A 22,076-nucleotide genomic window follows, 5' to 3' on the forward strand; every position below is an offset into this window, starting at 1 on the left:
GATCCAAATGTCAGACCAGTTGTGCATGCGCCGAGAAGGATACCTGTAGCTCTGCGAGAGAAAGTGGTTGAAGAACTACAAAGAATGGAGCAGATGGGGGTCATCGCAAAGCAAACTGAGCCAACTGAATGGGTCAACAGCATAGTAACTGTAGTTACATCAAAGAAAATGTGCATTTGTATGGATCCTAAAGATCTCAATTTGGCAATACAAAGAGAGCATTATCCAATGCTGACAGTAGAAGATGTGGTCTCCAGAATGCTGAATGCAAAGTACTTTTCTGTACTAGATGCCAATCAAGGGTTTTGGCAGATAAAGCTGGATCATGAAAGTTCAAAGCTTTGCACAAAGAACACGCCAATTGGGCGATACCATTTTCTTAGGTTACCTTTCGGTATATCCTCAGCGTCAGAAGTCTTTCAGAGATCCATAGCACAAATGATAGAAGGACTAGAAGGTGTGGTAAATATCATTGATGACTTGCTGGTGTGGGGAGACTCCATTCAAGAGCATGATGAGAGGCTAATAAAGCTGCTGGAATGTGCAAGAAAAAACAATTACAGGACACATACTGAGTGCTCAAGGAGTTAAGCCTGATGAAGAAATGGTAAGGGCAGTGACTGAAATTCCACCACCAAAAAGCAAGCAAGAACTACAAAGATTTCTTGGAGTAGTGCAATATCTGGCAAAGTTCATTCCAAATATGTCTGACATAAGTGCACCTTTGAGGAAATTGCTGGAGAAAGAGACAGAGAATGGCACTGGGAGGATGCTCAACAATAAAGTTTTGAAAGACTGAAATATTTGGTTACTCAAAGTCGTACTTTGAAAATGTTTGATGTGAACAAACCGGTCACATTGTCGGTCGATTCCAGTTCAGAAGGAATAGGAGCTGTGATTCTTCAAGAAAGGAAGCTTATGGCTCGAGAGCTCTGAATGACTGTCAGCGTAGATACGCACAAATTGAAAGTTGTTGGCCATATGGTTGTGAGAAATTTCACCAATATATGATGTTATGAGGAGGACATCTAGTGGCCATCTGATACATTGACATCCAGAGTAACGTGTGTATGTTTTATTACTAAAAGTTAGTTAAATAAAGCTATGTGATGGAGCAGCAGCTCGTGTTTGTTTGTCTGTTTAAAGAACAGAACAGTTCCCCTGCTTAAACCAGCACATGTCCAGGCCCGTCTTAAGTTTGCCAATGACCATTTGGATGATCCAGAGGAGTCATGGGAGAAAGTCATGTTGTCAGATGAGACCAAAATAGATCTTTTTGGTCATAATTCCACTAAACGTGTTTGGAGGAAGAAGAATAATGATGAGTACCATCCCAGGAACACCATCCCTCCTTGAAGCAGGGGGGTGGTAGCATCATGCTTTGGGGGTGTTTTTTGCACATGGGACAGGGCGCAGTATTAAGGAGAGGATGACCAGGGCCATGTATTGCGAGATTTTGGGGAAAAACCTCCTTCCCTCAGTTAGAGCATTGAAGATGGGTCGAGCCTGAGTCTTCCATCATGACAATGACCTGAAGCACACAGCCAGGATAACCAAGGAGTGGCTCTGTAAGAAGCATATCAAGGTTCTGGCTTGGCCTAACCAGTATCCAGACCTAAACCTTAAGGCCAGAAACCTGACTGATCTAAAGAAGATCTGTGTGGAGGAGTGGGCCAAAATCCCAATTGCAGTGTGTGCAAACCTGGTGAAAAACTACAGGAAACGCTTGACCTCAAAGGCTACTGTACCAAATATTAACTTTGATTTTCTCCGGTTTTCAAATACTTATTTGCTGCTGTAACATACAAATAAATAGTTAAAAAATCATACATTGTGATTTCTGGATTTTTTTTTAGATTATGTCTCTCACAGTGCACATGCACCTACAATGACAATTTCAGACCTCTTCATGATTTCTAAGTGGGAGAACTTGCAAAATAGCAGGGTGTTCACATACTTATTTTCCTCACTGTAAGTGCAGTGTTGTTTTATTGTAGATAACAAATGGTAAAATAAACAGGAATAATCCAGGCAGGTAATCCAAACAGGGAATCCAAAACAGGAAACGAACAGACTCACTCACTCACTTGGGCCTGTATGAAATCAGTATTGCACTTGTTGGACCTTTTTTTGGAATATAATTTGCCTACTGTACATGCATGGACACAGACAGCTGAGTTCAACGGGGGATATAAACTGGTTTCATAAAGGTAATGAGGGTACTGTTGAAGAGCGTTCATGCTATCACATGCATTTGTATGATTTATAACAGTATTCCTATGTCTTTATAAAAAACTATTTTGAATTTTTCATGTACAGTAGTTAGAGAAAATATTTTTTTCTTTGTTGGTGATTAATGTAAATCAGTGAATGTTTGTGAAGGCTTCACTGCATGACGATGAGAAGATCTTTATCAAGAGCTCAACAGCTCAAAGAGCAGCTCCTTCAGGCCATTGATTCTCAAAATAATGTAAGTAATAAACATGTTTAAGGATTACTTTATTTACAGTAAGCATTATGAGTTACAATTGCTATTGTCTGAACTCTATTACATATTATACTATATTTAACATGCAGTGCATTTTTTGAATTGATTGCTTCATGTAAATTTGAACTGCGAATCATTTTTATCCAAAGATCCTTACATTGCATTACATAATTGCATCTATCCTTTTATCTGTATGTGTGTTCCTGGGGACCAAACCCATGACCTTCTGCATTGTTGCGCTCTACCAACTGAGCTACAGTACATATGTATTCATTAATGATTAATTTTTCTCTATCTCATTCACTTATATTGCTAAAATCACTATTAAAAAGTGTAAAAATACTCTCACGGTCCAAAAAGTTAAGTTCTGCTAAAAACTGGATGATTTTTGCTATTTATAACAGAAAGCAAGTTATACATTTATTATATAACTGCAATCACTGCATCAATGCTTTTTTCCAGTAGGTCAGTGTGTGACAATATAATATCTGGGCATAATGTTTTTTCTGTCTTTATTAAAATATATTTAATAATTAATAAGTTTATTTAAAGTACATCTTTATTTTTAGCCATGTTTTGTGTAGCCTATATATTAAAGAGGTTTGGGTTCCATTGCAGTAACATGAACAATATTTATCTATTTGACTTATTGAACAACTGTTGCTTTTTGTCTGATAGTTTAAGTATCTTTGTAGCCAGGTTTACTTTCAAGACCCCTGAAGCATTTTAAACAGATTTGTACTGAAATGAGTACACTCGCATTTCACATTTGCATTTCTAACTAGGACCTGAAAGTGTCTTTACTGGTGACAGCTGCAGGTGCACATGCGAGACTAGATTCAAATACTGTATGAGGACCCAATGACTTTAACATACAGACAAATAACCTTATCATTATGAGTGCTTTTTTATAGGATTATATGACTGTTTGTTTTGGTTCTTTGGTTTGCAGATTCACAATATGGCTGTGGTTTTGGATGTGATATACTGCTTAGAAAAATACCCCATGACTAAAGAGGCTCTGATGGTAACTTACACAATTTGTATTATCACATCAATGTATGGTGTTATAGATTTCACTCCTGCCTCCACAAACTACAACATGAATGTGAACTAATCTGTTATTTTATTAGTGATTTATAATATTAGTTTATAATATTTTATTCTAGGCGTATAAATGTACGGGTTCAGAGAAGTAATCATAAATATATTTAAAAAATTTATAGTATACACTTTTTAAAAATGCTGTTTTTTCAACCCAGCGTTGGATTCATTCCTTTTTGGCCCAATCCGATAGGTTAAATTAAACGGGAAGATGTTTATATTTGACCCAGCAATGGATTAAGACAATGCAGAATTTTGTGTTAAAGGGTTAGTCCATTTTCTTTAAAAAATCCAGATAATTTACTCACCACCATGTCATCCAAAATGTTGATGTCTTTCTTTGTTCAGTCGAAAAGAAATTCTGTTTTTTGAGGAAAACATTTCAGGATTTCTCTCATTTTAATGGACCCCAACACCTAACAGTTTTAATGGAAGTTGCAAACGACTCTAAACGATCCCAAATCAGGCATAAGGGTCTTATCTCTCGAACGATTTTCATTTTTGACAAGAAAAATAAAAATATGCACTTTTAAAACACAACTTCTCGTCTATCTCCGGTCCTGTGACACGCCAGTGAAGGACGTATGCAAAACTACGCCCAATTCTTTACAAGTGTCGAGAAAGAGGAACGTTCCGACGTTGTTGTATGTGGAATGATAATTAATGTCTTTGTGTCAGTTTATTGTTTAAAATGATCCGCAAATGTGCGTTTCATACATGTAACACATGACCTTTCCACGGCATTACACTTTACGTGAGGTCGCGCTGGCGTGTTACAGGACCGGAGATGAGAAGTTGTGGTTTAAAAGTACATTTTTTTTCTTGTCAAAAATGACGATCGTTTTCGCTAGATAAGACCCTTATGACTCGTTTGAAACCTTTTAGAGTCCTTTGAATCTCCATTAAAAAAATACTGTTAAGTGTTAAGTGTTGGGTTCCATTTAAGTCCATTAAAATGAGAAAAATCCTGGAATGTTTTCCTCAAAAAACATAATTTCTTCTCGACTAAACAAAGAAAGACATCAACAATTTGGATGACATGGTGGCGAGTAAATTATCTGGATTTTTTTTTTAAAAATTGACTAATCCTTTAACACAACCCAGAATAGGTTTAATTACAACCCAACAGGGTTTATCTATTTTTGACCCAACGCTGAGAATAACCCAGCATTTTGTGTGTGGTGTCAATATATATTCATATATAATAAAGGTGAAAATGAGTGTTTGTTATTTTTCAGGAAACCAGGCTTGGAAAGTTGATCAACGATGTGCGGAAAAGGAGCACAGATGAAGATCTTGTCAAACGTTTAAAAAGCCTCGTACGAAATTGGCAGAAGCTAGCTGCAGAAAATGAAGCCACAGATAAAGATACAGACACAAGCATTTCGATCCGGGCCAAGTTAGTTTCCCGATCAACTCAAACTTTTGTTCACAGTAATATCAACCAAAGGGCTGAAAAGTCTGATGGTTCAGCTCCAGATAAAACCACGAATTATCCCACCCGTGTCAGACGAAGTAAAATACCTGTCCGTGCAGTCAACCCATACTCCTCCTCCTACATATCTACTAAACAGTGTAGTGCGTCTACAAGTCTGAGGACATCTCTGTCCAACCAGCCTTCACAAGACCACATTGTCAGATGCCTGCACATGCATGAGTCCCAAAAACACAGGGTCTTTTCAAGTCAATGTTCCCATAAAAACCTGTTTGTGATCGAAGAACCAACACTACCTACCAGCACTGTTTCAAAATCTGCAATCCAGAACAACAACATACTCAAACCTGCTTTAAAGAAATGTAACCTCTTCTCTATCAGTGAGGTTTTTAAAGGAGTTAAAGATCCAACCGTGAGAACATTTGAGGATACACAGAGAAATCAACACAGCAAAGAGGACAAAACCAAACCTCCAAACAATGCAAGCATTATAACACATGATCATCATACTCAACAAGGTGAAGAAACTGAAGTTAACGGCTCTGAGAAGCTGAACAAAAGCCTTTGTTTTGTCCAGGAGACAGAGTCAAGTGAGATGTCACAAGATAAGAGAATTAAGTCTGATGTCAACATCCAGAATAGCTTATTAAGCTCAAAATGTCAAATTTCTGGGGTGAATTTGTTTGTAGCTGAGAAGGAAGATGACAAAGAGTGCAGAAGAACAAATGTGTTTATACCAGATATTATTGTGACAGATCTTCCAGGGGTCAGCAGAGACCTCACTGAGACAGATATACAAAGAATACGTCATCAAAGATGGCATGGTGTGAATGGATGTTATGATAGCAGAAATAACTGGTATGACTGGACACAGTCTATGGAACTGGATTCATATGGAGATGGGAAGACACTTAAGATCTTGCCTTATGTTTGCATAGATTATAGACTTATTTAAATGTAGTTTTAAATTTTACATTTAAATTGAAGGTATCGTTTTTTTTCTATTTGTGTGCCTTAAGTGAACTTGTGTGTAATATAAGACATGACTTCTATCTTGACTCTGAACAATAAACCAGGTGCATAACATACCGTTGGTTTCTGTACCAAATTGTGTGAAAATACAACCAACAGAGCATATCAAATGAATTCCTGAAAGGATGATTTATTTTAGACATGTATTAGCTGTTACAATCATGAAAAATTTTTTCAATATTATTTTCAGTTAGCTAAATAATAATTGTATGTTTTTGTTTCAAGGCAGTGACTTGATAATTACTTATGCGATCTACCTGCAGTTCACCAATATGTCCTGTAGATGGCAGACTTTACTCAAAAATGAGTGAACTGTAAATATAAATGTTTCAATAATCTTAATTACATGCAAATAATAATAAAATCTTAAAATATAGTGTTTTAAAATGTATCTAAACAATTCAACAATAATTTGTAAAATAATATACACAATACTTCGTTGAATGCTTATTTTTATTATAGGCTAAAATAGTGAATTAATCCGATTTATTTAAATGAAATTTTATATTAAAAAACATTCAAAATTACTCTCTAAACATGTTTACAAAAAACAAGCATTTTCAGTTTCACTTTTTTTATTATAATTATTTGTATAGTTAGTGATCAAATTAATAGTATTAATATTTCATTTTCCTATACAGGTTAAGCCCAGCACACACCAAAAGAAAATCGTAAAGTCGCAATCGTCTTCGTGGTTGAACCGGGTTGAACCGATTATAACCGATTACCAGGACGCCGAGATTCTTTTTAAGAGAAAATAAAATTTTCTTTAATTACAGTTTTATCTCTTGTAAAAAAATGCCCCACAAAAAATAGGTTTGCAGTCAAAACATTTGCATGTGTGGTTGTGTGTTTTTATGACGACCAGATAGCAGCAATCCACACACTATGGGAACAAAACTGGTAAATCGTAGATTTTTTTCATGATTGTGGTCTTTCACATTTTTAAAATGTCATAAGATTAAAAAATTATATATATTTTATATATTTTATATGTGGTCCATTGTAGGTTAGTAGTTCCAGGATTCAAATTTTTTTAATAATTTTTTATATAATAATGTCAATAGGGATTGTTAATGTACGTCACCGCAGTGTTGCATTATGGGACGTGGGCGCCATGTTTAGAGGCACCGCCGACCATAGACATCATAGAGGTAGACGCCCTATCGACCGCTACTGCCTACTGGCGCGGTGAGATATGGGGCCGCCATCTTAGATCGGTCACCCGCTCCACTCAGTGTAATCTGTATGACTGGTGGAATGAGCTATCAGCGCATTTAATGAATCATATCTCAGTGAATACCGAACAGATTTTCACGCGGGTTTTTTTGCTGCAAAGGTCATTCATGGAGCTATGATATAGGACACATGGTTCGGCGTATTTTAACCCCTTATGTGCCGCAAATCCCGTTTGAGTGGGGGTGACAATGTGATGTACATCTTTAAATAAATATTTCTCTGGGATTCTTTGGGCTAGAAACCTAATCTTGGTCTTGTTTTAAAGAAGACAATTTAGGGTTTTTCACAAATGAGTTGGAACATAAAAATATTGAATATAAATACTTTTATAGCCGTTTACCTTTATTTTAATATATCAAATTATGCAGTAACATATTAATTTATAAATAAAATTACATAAAAGTTAATGTTTCACACAATAAATAATGTTAACATGAAGCAATATGTCTCAAGTAGTTGTGATCCAAATCACAAAAAAATGATGTTTGGGTCACAATTTTAATGGTTTTACCAACAACTGCCACTAGATTTTGCCACATACTCTTGTACTCTTGTATACTCACAAACTAATAAATTACTGTCACCGCAATATTATTCATGCAAAAAGATTTTGAAATATTAAAACTACATTCTGAGAGCTTTCCGATGATATATAGCTTGCCATGATTTTTTAGGTTTAGAGTAGGGTTTTAGTGTTATATGCAAAAACAAATTTGGCCTACCTGTGGGCCCGTAACATTTTTAGAAACTGACTCTCACTGTGTCATAATTTTCCCCAAATGGTAATGAAATATGAAAATTATACTATTTGAGCTTTCCAACAATATATAGTTTGTCAATATTTAGGTTTAGAATCTTAGTGTTACCAACACTAATGTGGACAGCGCCACTTAATGTTCATAGTAGGAATGAATGAATATTCACTAAACAGTAATAAAATATTCTGATATAAGATATAAAGTGAGTGCAAAATCAAAATGTGGTGTAGGACATAAGATATTTTATAAATCACACACTATAAATATGACAAAGATGCAGAAACAGATAGTTGCAATAAAATAAGACTTTTTAATATGGTGAAGAAACAATTTAAAATGATTTGTAAACCCCCCCACACACTCACACGCGCGCGCACGCACGCACGCACACACACACACACACACACACACACACACACACACACACACACACACCCCTGTCCAGAGCTTCTTTCCCGTGCTCCCTTTCTGTAGTTCAAGAGAGGTGAGTTTGGCAACATGGTGGAGCCAAAAACACAGACACAACCAGTGACAACGAGTCAGACTGATAATTGTCGATTCCAAACCGAGTCTCCTCAATGTCCTCCCTACGAAGGAAAACATCCTCTGTTCCTGTTGACATCTCAGCTTTTTAAAGCTCGGCGGATCACGCAGCTCACAGCACCTTATAATAATAATATTAATAATAATAATAATACACATTTATATAGCGCTTTACACAATACTCACACCAGAGAAACTCTTGTAATTATTACTTTACTTTACCCCACTCTCCTTGCAGGGTGAACAGCGGCTGGTGCAGTAAACATAGCGAACGTTAGCTGGCTACGATTTCAGTACAGTAAAATCAATAAGCTGGCTCTTTCTCAATTTTCTGGTAATATTCTATTCACAAAATACAACCAATAGTACCGCGATGTTAAAAAGTACTTGTGAAAATAATCCTCCGGGCTCTATTTGCGATCGTCCGCCGATTAGAACAGGAAAATGCTCCACAGTGCTCTGACATCTTATCTGCTGCCATGCAACGAAACTAGGAGAACGACCGGTTTAAGATGGCCGCCGTATTTCTCAGTCCCCAGCGGCCAATAGGGCATCTAGTCTTCTATATCAGGGGTTTTCAAACTTTTTGTGTGTGTGGACCACTATTTGTAATCAAGAATTTTCGCGGACCACCTTATATTACTAATAATATTTTATTATAATAAAATGTGTCCACACAAAGTCCTGAATTAATCTGCACATCTAAATAGTCTTGCACTAGCACTAAAACTTTAACTGGTCATCACATCAGTACAACAGGTTTCTTAACCTTATATCATAATTATTTATATACATATTCTTAGTGTTGGGAAAGTTCACTTTCTACATGAACTAGTTTAGTTCACAGTTCACAAATTTTAAAATGAACTAGTTCAGTTCATAGTTCATATTTGAAAATGTTAAACTAGGTCACAGTTCCAAAAATGAACAAATTTATAGTTATTTTTTCCCATATTATTTTTTTTAAATGATTGCCATTATAGCCCATATAGAACCACCACAGACAGCAATTATTTGATCAGTTTTAACACTGAAGCTAAATGCGTCAGATTTCATCTTCATGTCCAACTTTAAATCCTTATCCAACCAGGGTTTACATTAGCATAGTCTTTAAATTTTTGTATTTGCTTACACATACCTTAAGAAGGCTAGTCGGGTGGGGGTCGCACCCCGGGTAAGCGCTGCGAGGCATTGCGTGTTTGACAACTCGCAGGTATTGCACACCACACGTGCACGTTAAATAGCGTGAGCTTAGTCAAAGTCTATTTCAAGATCCGGAATATGCGTTAGCAGCCTATGGTAATCGTTAACGATTTAGGACAAATATGATGTTATTTAATGTTAAACTATTTGAGTTGCACGGCAGGAATTTCAGAAGCGTCTGTGTTGTTGTGATGATGCATGCAGCGTGACTGGTGAACACCGAGTGGTGGCGGTGTTGCCAGATTGGGTGTTTTTTCCGCTACACATTAAGGCCTGTTTACAGTGTGTTTTAGTCAGGTTTTCGCCTGGAAGAATATACAAATCTGGCACCCTATTGAACGACGTTAAAATGAGAGAGCGTGCCGTTCACAGGCACCAGAATGAATGAGTTCACAGTAACGTTTATTAGGCAGCAGTACACGTTCGCCCAAAATATGAACGAGTTTGTATATTAAAATATACATATTCTTATTTTGCCTTTTCACGGACCACCTGCAGTACCCTCACGGACCACTAGTGGTCCGCGGACCACAGTTTGGGAATGGCCGTTCTATATGATATCTATGCCGCCGACCGCTATGCCATTTAATTGTGGGTGTGTTAAGCTAAAACTAGGTAAACTTGAAGAAGAACCGAAGAAATTTAGGAGTTTGAAAGAAAAAGAGAAGGGACCCTATCGAGAGAAACTAAGTGCTACTGCCAAAAAACTTTATTTGGACAAATAAACAACAGATCCATACCCAGATAGCCACTGGACACTGTAACGGAACAGGACCGCAACCGCAAAACGATAGAGCCGGACTCGTTCCTGGGTCCAAACGCACAACGGGCCGAAGCCGTTTCTGGTCTGTTATTAGGGGTTGTTGCGGATATGTACCAGCGCCGATCCAGCGCTGATTCAGCACCGCCTGATCATCCGTATCGGCTCAGATTCGAATTGCAGATCTGGACCAAATCAGTGTCAGACACAGCTAATGTCTTTCGGTTATCTTTGGGAAAAGTGATCTGGGCCAGATCTGTAAAATGATATAAATACTGAACTGATGTTTAAGCTGAAACCTCTATCTGGCACGGATCTGGTTCACAATCAGAAAACGTCTCTGAGATAGAAACGGAGGCAAGGGGCTTAAAACGGATCCGGGCCAAATGTAATTGCTATCTGGGTAGGATTTAGCAGCCCATGACTGGATTACGGATCCAGACGCACTACCTCCGCTCACATATCTGTTATTATTACCTTGTTTTTGGATTGAGTGCATACACTTTGCAGGAGTTTAAGAGCTATAAATCCCTTCAAGCTCATATTAAGATGACATTCTTCTTTCGGAGTTTTATGACGGTTGGCAAACCAGCTAAAAGATATATGCCATTTACTTACAATGTATACGTATCTTAATGAATCTATAAAAAAAAATCCGTTTTATTCTGTGCAATGAATCAACACATGTTCATAAAATGGCACTTCTGTTCTTGGCCAAGTTATTAAAACAAACAAAATGCTAAATATTCAGCTAACGTTATGTTATTTCAAAGTCACAAGCAGTGGGTTTGAGCAGTTGCATTTAATAAAAAATATTTGTTATAATCGTCAAAATTGTCTAAAGATTTATTTTTATAACTCTTGTGGTTATGTTGATCAGAAAATGAATGAATAACGTTACATAATTTACATTTACAAGTTAGTTTGACAGTGTTAGCATAAAAACAAGACAATTTAAGTGGTTCTGCTTTTATTAATCACAAATTACTGAATGACTGAAAATGCAGCAACACACTCTCGCTGATGCAGGGATTTTTTTGAAAAGTAAAAGTTTTTTCTCCTGATTGCGGCAGGCAAACCACGCGATCCGGCGTCTTTTCGTCAGCTCCTCCACCGGCTTCCCCCAAATAAAAGCTGAAAAAACGTATTCCGTTGTTCAGTTTCCTCCCTGAACGATCGTGTGACCTGCTGTGGCAGTTCTTGATCGAGCAGTACTGACCAAACATATCGAAGTTTATTAAAATCTCGACAGAAAATACAAAAACAACCTCCAACACACTAACTCAAATACAGCGGGATAGGAGGCGATCCTGCAAATATGGCGGATTACTCATAATGCCACACGGCGTGACGTCAACTCCACATTCCCTATTAAATTGATAAACAATAATAAAAAAGTTACCAGTATAACGGTGGTGTGGTTGCCACGGTAAATTTTGTGTAGGGGCGTGATTTTAAAGCCCCCATCTGCATCACGTGACTCTCCCCCCGCCCGCGGTTGGTTCCGGTTGTAGAGTTTGTAGATGCGTTGCGGCTTGCGCTGAAAGATGGCGACGGTGGAGCAGCGCCCGCCTGTGCGGGAGGGAATGCGGATCGCGGTGTTGTGTCTGTGTTGGTACACCGTCAGCTCAGGCGGCAACGTGATCAACAAAATCATCCTAAACAATTTCCCGTACCCGGTCACCGTTTCTCTTTTCCACATCCTCTCTATCATCGTGTTTCTGCCGCCGTTGTTGCGAGCATGGGGTGTCCCGCGAATCGAGATCACGGCCCGGTATTACCGCTGGTTCATCCTGCCGCTCGCCTTCGGAAAATATTTCGCCTCCGTCTCGGCCCATTTCAGCATCTGGAAGGTCCCGGTGTCGTACGCACACACTGGTGAGTAACGTTAACGTATCCTTACCGGGGGGTGTGATTGTTTGTGTTGTCCAGGATTTGTGTAGGGGCCCATCGATTACAATAAATTAACACAAATGTGAACAACCGAACCTGATTGTTTGGGTTCAGATGCGTAGATTTAGGTTAAATAAATGTAACGTTAGTCACAGCTTTGATTCCTGTCACAGGTCTGAATGTATCAGATTTTACCAATGTTACGTAAAACGCAAATAAATCTGTCCTTTTCATTTATTTAATCCGTAATTTATCGGGTTAACTAAATTATTGATTTAAAGCTGTAATATATTGTTTTGGTAGTGTTAATTGGTTACAGTCTGTAGTTTATTGAAGTAATGTAAGACTACGTCACTTCCGCCTTCTAAATACACACTGCCACATCATCCACCTGCGGGACTGCATAAGCCGAGTCTATGGGCTTTAATACAGACCAGTATGTGTGTTGGGAGTTGTGCAGTTACATTTTTGAGCTTCACCTGTGTTTGAATAAAGCTGGTGGTGTGTATTGTGTTACGCGTCTTATTATCAACCAGCACAAAGTAATAGTAGTTTATCACTTACCAATAAATTCACCATTAAATACATTAAATAAATGATAACTAATATCCTGACTCTCGTTGCCTTTGTAATGGTGAATTATCTTCAACCTGGTAATGTTATGAAGAGCGCATACATCCATCATAGATCCATCAAGTAATCTATAGACTCCATAGGGTTAAAGAATGTCTGCTAAGGTAAAGCAATGGGTTCATGGATGAAGTATATTCATATAGAGCTGTGGCAACGTTTTAAGAGTGACACAAATAATAATTTTCATAAAGTTTTCTGCTCTTTAGTGCGTTTATGGTATACTGAAGTTAAGTATAGGCTAATTACAAGCAAGTTCACCATCCAAGAAAAGTTTGGTGACAAGCAATGCCTTTTCATCATGATGGAGCACCTTGCCATAAATGCAAAAGTGATAACTAAGTGCCTCTGGGAACAAACATCCAAATTTTGGGTCCATGGCCAGGAAACTCCTTGGACCATAATCCTATTTGGAATTTGTGATCAATCCTCGGGTGGACAAACAAAAACCCATAAATTCTGACAAGCTCCAAGCATTGATTATGCAAGAATGGTCTAATGCAATGAGGATGTGGTCCAGAAGATGATTGACAGCATGCCAGGGCAAATTTCAGAGGTCTTGAAAAAGATGAGTCAACACTTCAAAAATTGACTGAGTATACGATAGTAATGTCTGACAAAAAGATGTGAATAGTCAGTAGGCTAAAAACTAAAATATCGGTAGGCTAAAACCTACCTTTAACTTTTCATGATTATGTTGACATTTCAATGAAATTGCCCTACTATCTAAATATCCGTTCATCAGAAAAATATCAGTCTGTCGTGACTTTGTGAAAATTAGTATCGTGTCATTCTCAAAACTTTTGGCCACTGCTGTATAATTTCATATATATTTTTATGATTATTTACAACAGACATGGATGAACATCGTACTGAAGTAAACTGCTGTTGTTGTAGACTTGTGGAGCTTTAGCAAATTAGAAACCATTCATTGGCATTACAAAGTCAAGAAGAGCCAGGATATTGTTTAAAATAACTCTGTCTGTGTATAGCTAATCACAGAAAATCATAAAATCTGGGTTGCCAGTAAATGATGAGAAATCTCGCATAAATTCTCAAAGAATATACATCTATTACAAATATATTTAACCATCTGTTTGTATTTTATTAACCCCCTAGAAGTCCAGACATCAGAAAAATATCAGTCTATACTCATGGTTTCAATTTTAGATGAGGGAAACCTGTGTTGCATACACATAAGAACAAAAGTTTAAGTAGGAAGATACTGTAGGATTTCTGTGAATTAACCCCTTCAGACCCTGCATCAACTGTAATGGACATAACATATTTTGTTGTTCAAACTAATAAAAATGCTGATCAACCAATCAAAATAAGGCAAAATGATTAAACACCTAAAAAATCAGGTCTGAAGGGGTTAAAATCTCCAAACCAGAAGCAATACCCAAAAGAATAGAACAAATAATATTTATTTTAAGTTTTGGATGGGCATTTATGAGGAAACACAACGGTATGGAGTATGGACGTGACATTTCTCCATTATGGACGTGTTAATTTTGATATTAGCACTTAAATATAAAACACCATCCATTTTTAAAATGCTTAAAAACTTTAATAAATACTTTGAATGGGTATTTAAACCGCCACATATTTGTGTTTGTTGTGGCAGACAGCTGTGTGTTTCAAATGTGATGCAGGTTTCGAATGGGATTTTTTTTTTTTTGAGGTTTCTGAATGTAGATGAGTAAATTCATTTCTTTTCATTTCCAGTGAAAGCCACCATGCCCATCTGGGTGGTTATGCTGTCACGGATAATCATGAAAGAGAAGCAAACTACCAAGGTCTGTCCTCATCTAAACACACTACAGTTCAAAAGTTTAGGCCCGTACTCATTTATATTGTTCCCACATTTTATAATAATAACACATCAAAACTATAGAATAACATACTTCGTAACAAACTAAGTTTGTTGTATTTAATTGTTGTGTTTTTTTGATCAGGTTTATGTATCTCTTATACCCATCATTGGAGGTGTCCTATTGGCTACAGTCACTGAATTGTCCTTTGACCTCTCTGGATTGATCAGCGCACTGGCAGCGACCCTCTGCTTCTCCTTACAAAATATATTCTCCAAAAAGGTTTGTATATATTTATGTGTTCAACTTGTGCATTTATTCATTGCACAGCTCTTTATAACACTCTGTGTTAGTCATTTGCTGCATTCTAGTGCGTTTGACTTCATGCGGTGTTGTGCAGACCGATCTGCGTATGACAGCCATTTGAAAACATACAGAGCAGTCTGTCCTGCTTAAAGCACTAGTCTCGTGGTAGTCAAACACATTTTTTGTTTAACAGCTGCTAAACTTCATAACTGATCTGTGTCTTTTGCTACAGTTTTCGTATATATTTGTGCTAGTTTTGTTCATGTACTACCATTTCTTTCTGTTCTCCCTTCCTGGTTAATCTGTTGGGATTCATCCTGACATTTCTTAGTTACTGTTTTTTGCAGTAAGTGTAAGATAAACTGCGGAGTTCTTGTATTAAATGTTTATTTGATTGTTTTAGGTCCTGCGTGACACGAGGATCCATCACCTTCGTTTGCTGAACCTACTGGGCTTTAACGCACTTTTGTTCATGCTTCCCACATGGATCTTAGTGGATCTCTCCAATTTCCTGATGGAGGGAGACCTGGTAAATACTGCTTTTATTATTAAATCATTTTTTTTTTATGTGGAACATGCATATTCATAAACATTGTTGTATAAAATACACCATGTAAATATGCCAGAATTAGTTAAAATAACTACTTTTCATCTATAGTCACTAGTCAGGTTAAATAAGACTAACATAAAGATGACTAAAAATCATACAACATTAATTCACTGTAAAAAAAAGTGAAAAGATACACACATTACTGACGTATACATTAACAAAAAGGGAATGGAAAAGACTTCCCTGACTCCAAAATGTTTATCTTGGAATCTATTTAGTAAGGGATTATGTATAGGCAGTAGGTTGTCTGCTGCGTATCGTATCTTTCCGATAACAACTTGCTTGCCTGTACATTATCCTACTTATAACACGGCTGTTTACCTCATAAGTAAGGTAAGGAGCATTAAATATTGATTTGATATATATTTTATTTGCTCATTGTTAACGAATGCAGACCTAAGGAAAACATGTTTACTTTGGGTTTTAAGATGAGACATGTGAACGGACCCTTATGGTGTTATCAGACCAGAGACTTTGTTTTGGAACCAGGGGCCTTTTCTACCTTGGTTTGGTTCGTTTAGGCATATGTGAACACTGCAATAATGCCCGGATCTGCATCTTAAAAACTGCTCCGAGACAACTTAAACGAGGTGGTCTCGGTCCGATTGCAAACGAACTCCAGAGCGATCTGACCCTGGACCAACAAACTATTAACAAAGTCTGGTTTGTTTAGAAATATTGCCTTGTGAATGCAAACCGAACCAATGTGAAATTGCATCATTGTAGCCATTTAACCCCCAGTTTCGGAACAAATCGATCGATCTACAGGTCCGAAATCACCTTAAAGTACTGGAGGTCATTCCTCCTCTCTAATACATTAAGGGGTCCTTGGCCTGAAAAAGGGTTAAGACCTCTGATTAGATGAATTGTATTGGGTCTACCCATGTAATGAGCTTGTTTTATGGTGTTGATACTTTTGGAAAAAAGTTTTTAAGCAAGACAATCTAAATACAGTTCTTAGAAAAAATATTGATCTTTTTAATAATATATCTTATTTTAGTTTTATTCTTCATAATTAAACCAGACTCTCGCCATTAACCAAGCCATAGAAGCTGGTATGGCATTTAAAAAGTACAGAAAAAACGTTGACAATTTTATGATAATAAAATATTAAGCATTTATTCAATAGTGAATATCCAATAGTGCAAAACATACAACAGATAGTTAAGTAGTAAACAACCAAAACAAAACAGACAACAAAAACAACAATTGTGACAATGATTTGTTCTGCTCAATGATATAATAAATAAATGAATAATAAATTAAACTGATAATAATATAGATGATAATATTGTTATGAAGCAATGATAATAAGCAAAATAATAAGTTAAACCGATAATAATACATATTTGGGTAGTATTATTAATAATAATAATAAAAATAATATCATGTATATTATGCCATAATAGTATTTACAATAATAATGGTAATACCAATGAAAATTCTAGGGATTGTTATGGTTTTAGGATTTTTTTTCTAATCCCATTATAATAACTTAATAATAATAAATAATAAACAATGATTATTATTATTAATAGTAATGATCATTATCAATAGCAATAACAGTAACAATACTGACAACAATCAATATAATATTATATAAAATGATGGTGATGATATTAATATTTTGTAAAAAACAGCGACAGTATTAGCATTATTAATAATAATAGTAATAATAAAATACCAACAACTACATTAACAACATCAATAGTGAATATCCTTTATTTTTTTCAGCTATGCTGTGCTGTAAAATTATTTTTAGATAATTTTTTTTTTTTTTTGTTTAGTTCTTTTTTATTTTTAAATATTGCCTCTTTTGGTTGCTTTTGTTGTAAAGTAATTTATCTGCAAACCTGCATAAATGTATTAGGAAGTCTAGTAAACATAGTGAATTTATTGAAAAAACACTGGTATCTGACAAAATTGTTCTTGTGGCTCAACTGGTGAAGCATTACATTAGCAGCATAAAAAGTCATGTGTTTGATCCCAGCGAACACATATATAACATGTATACTACCTTGTATACTACCATATATATATATATAATATAATATAATATAATATATATGCGCTCTGTCAATGCACAACATAATAAAAATCCACTCTCATAATCTCTATAAAATGTAGTATTCCCAAACTTTGGAGGTTTATGGATGTTTGTACAGTCTGTAGAATTAATGGAGATTTAAATGTCTAATTCACTGCTGTTTTTTACAGGCGGACGTTTACAACGGGACGGGAACAATAGTGCTGCTTCTCATCAGCGGCTTCTGCAACTTTGCACAAAACATGATCGCATTCAGTGTGTTGAATCTGGTGAGCCCGCTCAGTTACGCCGTGGCCAACGCCACAAAGAGGATCATGGTCATCACGATATCCTTACTGATGCTAAGAAACCCCGTCAACACATCCAACATCATGGGCATGCTGACGGCAATACTGGGCGTCTTCCTCTACAATAAGGTGAGTGCTGCTTTTAAGAAGCTAGAAGTGTATTGCAGTTTCTCCTTGAATAAAACCAAAAGGGAAATTTTACATTACATGCATTACATTAGTGTGAAAATGTAAAACAAGTGCACCAAGTAAAGCATTTAACAGTTTTCTTTCAATGTAAATACCTGTAATGCTATATAGGCCATCTTGGATTATACAAAGATCATGCATGTTACATTTTGTATCCTTAATCTGTGCACAAGTTAAATTTATTAAAAATGAATCCCTGTAAGTTCACACACATTTATGAAACGTCCCTCATTTCATCGATCTGCTTTCTTTACCAGGCGAAATACGACGCCAACCAGGAAGCCAAAAAGAAACTGCTGCCGAGTTCAGCGCAGGATTTAGTTTCGTTCGACAAGCCCCAGTCCAACGGCTCCGGGCCCTTCACGCACGCCACAGACATTCAGTACGGCAGGAGCACGGTGCTCACCGACCACTTTCAGTACAGCCGGCAGGCCTACACAACAAATCACACCTCCAGCCAGTATGTTGTTTGAGTCAAGCACTTTGAAGGACACTAAAGACTGATCTCAGGCCTCTGTATTTGAGTACGGACGGCCCCATCCTAAATACGGACCTTGAAAGGAATGTTATCTCACAAATATCCTACTGTTATTATTTTTTTTTTCACAGCCATGTTATTTATTTTGGTTTTCCCTTCTGTGTCAGTATCTGAAGGTGGTTTATTGTGTATACACTGTTAGAAATTAAGGTACAAAAGGTGTATCATTTGACCTGAGAAGTACAAAGGTATAACTTTTTATAAAGCACCACCCCAGTGACGGCTTTTGTACCTTTACTTCTGACCGTGTAGAATTACAGGAATGTGTTGGGAATTGTTGAACCATTGTGTAAATAATCCGAGCGACGTGGCTCATTGAGGATTCGGTTTCGTTATTTGCACGGGACGCATTTCAATGCAATTCAAAGTTCAGAATGTAACGCATCGTCGATGTCATGCTACTGTAAATGAATGACGGACAGACAAACAGCGAGACCTCTGCCATATAACATACACTGGGTCACAGCAAATACCAATGCATCAGGGTATTCGTCAATATTCTGTTTGGGTTTGTGCCTCCTGTTTGTAAATATTTTATTTATTTTATTAGTGGAGGGTGCATTTATTCAATCATATGAACTGAACAGCTTTTGGATTGTCTGATATCTGTGAAGACGTTGTTTTGGTTTTTGTTTTCCCTTTGGGATAATCAAGATCACTTGAATCATGGTGTGCATTAACATGCATGATTGTTTATTTTGTTAAAGCATAAAAATATGGACATCACTTATGAATCCTATGAACAAGATTAAAAAATCATTCAAAGAACTGGTAAAGAAAAAGCTTTCCATAAAAAAAGATCACGAGGAGCTGCATAATGTTTTTAAATGTTTCAGTTCTCATTATCTTCATATGATTTTATAAAAACTGAAGACAATGTTAAGAAGCTGCTGGATGAGAAGTTGAACACATAATGGTGCAATATTGTTTTCAATAAGGATTTCTGGAAGTGTTTAAGTGACTTACACGAGTCATGTGCATATAACGCAATGCTCATGGATGGGTCCAGATGAAATCTGTAAATGTTTTCATAAGGAGATGATTAACTTGCTGCAGATCTTTCTGATCTGCGGTCACAGGTTTCATGTGGGCCTGCTGGTTTGGGTACATTGACCAGTACTCTGGTTTCCTGTTAACAGTTTCTCACCTTCTTTTAAAAAAAAAATGTGTCTTACTGCTGGAAAGTTTGACACAGCATGCTGGATGTTAGCATTAGTCGGCAAAGACGATGTTTAGAGCTTGAAAAGTTTTTTTTATACTTGTACTTTGTTTAAAAAGCACCGTAATATTCAGTCGGTTTATGGGATATTCAAGCTCTTTGTATCATTGTGATTTTTATTATGTTCAACCCCATAAAGTAGTTAATATTAATATTGTGTATGATGTCAGCCACTTTGTATGAAAGGCTGTTTGTGGGTTTGGTTTGTTTTCCTTCTGCTTGTTTTTAATTGGTTCACACCTTATTGCTTTTACATATTGATGTCACTGGGGGAGTGGCTAAGATCAAGTTTATATCAGTGCGGATTTTTATTTTTTTGTAGCCAATTGTAAACATAATATTGAGCAAACATATTTGTTAAGCAGAAAGTCATTGAATTGCACATTAAACTGAGCCTAAACCTTTAAATCCTAAATCCTTAACTTAAAAAAATCCAAACCCGATAATACAGTGCCCTTCCTAAACAGATAATCATGCAATACTGTAGTATTTGATGTTTATTGCCTTGTTTTGGTCAGCTTCAGAAACTTTCAGCTCTTTTGTCACTTGTAAGATTCATGTCTATGTTATTACAGTCTGGTTGAGTCTCAATTAGTGGTTTGGAAATGCGTTGTAAGACCAACCGGGTGTTTCCAATTTTTGATTTTAAGATGCCTTGGTACGTTTATTGTTACATTTTATTTGGTCAACCTTAAAGTTACAAGATGATTTATTTTTAAATGTGAAATAAAGGTGAATTGATAAGATCTACTGTAATCTTGCTCATCTCGGTGTTTACGTCTGAATATAGATTATAAAAGTATTTCACTAGCTCGTAATCATAGGAACGACTTTGGAATGGTTTCCTGGACAGGAATTAGATTAGTCCTAGACTAAAATGAAAATAAGAGCTGTCCAAACTGAAAACAATTTGCACTGACATATCTAAAAATACATGTTTAAAAAATTTTTTTGCCAAAAATGCACAAAAGTAAAGTTTTAGTAAGGCATGTTTGTTGAAACTAGTTATATTTCCTAATTAAACTAAGGCCTAGTACTGGTTTAAGCTAATCCCTGTCCGGGAAACCACTCCTTTCTCCCTTTAAGTGCTATATATAGCAACTGTGTAGTATCTATGTCGAAACAAAGGTGGTGCTATATTCATATGCTATATGTGCACTTAAAGGGATAGTTTACCCAAAAATCTCATGTTGTTACAAACCTGTATATTTCATTGTTTTGATTAACACAAAGGAAGATTATTTTAGAAATTTTTGTAACCAAACCGTTCGTGAACCTCATTCACTTCTATAGTAGGAAAAAGGAATACTATGGAAGTAAATGGGGTCCACAAACGGTTTGTTTACAAACATTTCTCAAGATATCTTCCTTTGTGTTCATCAAAACAACGAAATTCATACAAGTTTGTAACAACATGAGAGTGAGTAAATGATGACAGAATTACATTTTTGGTGTGAACTATCCCCTTAAAATGGGTTGTGGCTAGAAGGTATACGGCATCGCCCAAAATCGCGTGAATAAGCGATGTTTTCATCCTAATCCTATCCCCAAACCTAATCTTAAACCCAACATTTTGCCGTAGCTTTATCCTATCTAGCCAGAACTGGTGTTTTCGTCCTAATTGTACTCTCAAACCTAACCCTAACATTTCGCGAGATTTGGCCGTAGCTGTATACCTTCTAGCCTTAACCCACGTTAAGAGCACAGGTACATAGCACTTATGTGGTTCCCATATGATTACGAGCTAGTCAACCACGTTTAGTGCTATTTGTGATCTCATAAATTATACATTGAAGTCTTGTTATCGTATCACAGTAGTTTAATGACAAGGTAAATTGTAGGGCTAGGTAGGGAACTGTTTAAATGACAGGCATGCATCTCAAAAACCCCAAATTACTATATTATTTTACAATGTGTGTATTTAGTAATTTTACAGTTAATTGGAAAATATTTAATTACATACAATTATTTGTTTTATTTT

General features: G+C 36.4%; 2 protein-coding genes and 1 long non-coding RNA gene across 3 annotated transcripts; 2 read left to right on the forward strand and 1 right to left on the reverse strand.

Annotated features, from left to right (window-relative positions):
* Positions 1 to 2,345: 2,345 nt before the first annotated feature.
* On the forward strand, positions 2,346 to 6,072 carry LOC135719460 (mediator of RNA polymerase II transcription subunit 26-like). The gene is made up of 3 exons (XM_065242137.1): positions 2,346 to 2,470; positions 3,441 to 3,515; positions 4,831 to 6,072. The coding sequence occupies exons 1-3, from the start codon at positions 2,393 to 2,395 to the stop codon at positions 5,980 to 5,982; spliced, it is 1,305 nt and encodes a 434-aa protein (XP_065098209.1). The 5' UTR covers positions 2,346 to 2,392; the 3' UTR covers positions 5,983 to 6,072.
* A 2,206-nt stretch (positions 6,073 to 8,278) lies between these two features.
* On the reverse strand, positions 8,279 to 10,349 carry LOC135719191 (uncharacterized). The gene is made up of 2 exons (XR_010521037.2): positions 8,822 to 10,349; positions 8,279 to 8,720 (listed from the first exon to the last, which is right to left on the reverse strand). It is a non-coding gene; the product is annotated as an uncharacterized lncRNA (long non-coding RNA).
* Positions 10,350 to 12,072: 1,723 nt separating this feature from the next.
* On the forward strand, positions 12,073 to 20,841 carry slc35e1 (solute carrier family 35 member E1). The gene is made up of 6 exons (XM_065241781.2): positions 12,073 to 12,440; positions 14,814 to 14,884; positions 15,044 to 15,181; positions 15,609 to 15,734; positions 18,033 to 18,278; positions 18,596 to 20,841. The coding sequence occupies exons 1-6, from the start codon at positions 12,110 to 12,112 to the stop codon at positions 18,809 to 18,811; spliced, it is 1,128 nt and encodes a 375-aa protein (XP_065097853.1). The 5' UTR covers positions 12,073 to 12,109; the 3' UTR covers positions 18,812 to 20,841.
* The last annotated feature ends 1,235 nt before the right edge of the window (positions 20,842 to 22,076 follow it).

The sequence above is a fragment of the Paramisgurnus dabryanus genome, chromosome 14 (genome assembly GCF_030506205.2).
Source record: "Paramisgurnus dabryanus chromosome 14, PD_genome_1.1, whole genome shotgun sequence".
NCBI lineage: Eukaryota > Metazoa > Chordata > Actinopteri > Cypriniformes > Cobitidae > Paramisgurnus > Paramisgurnus dabryanus.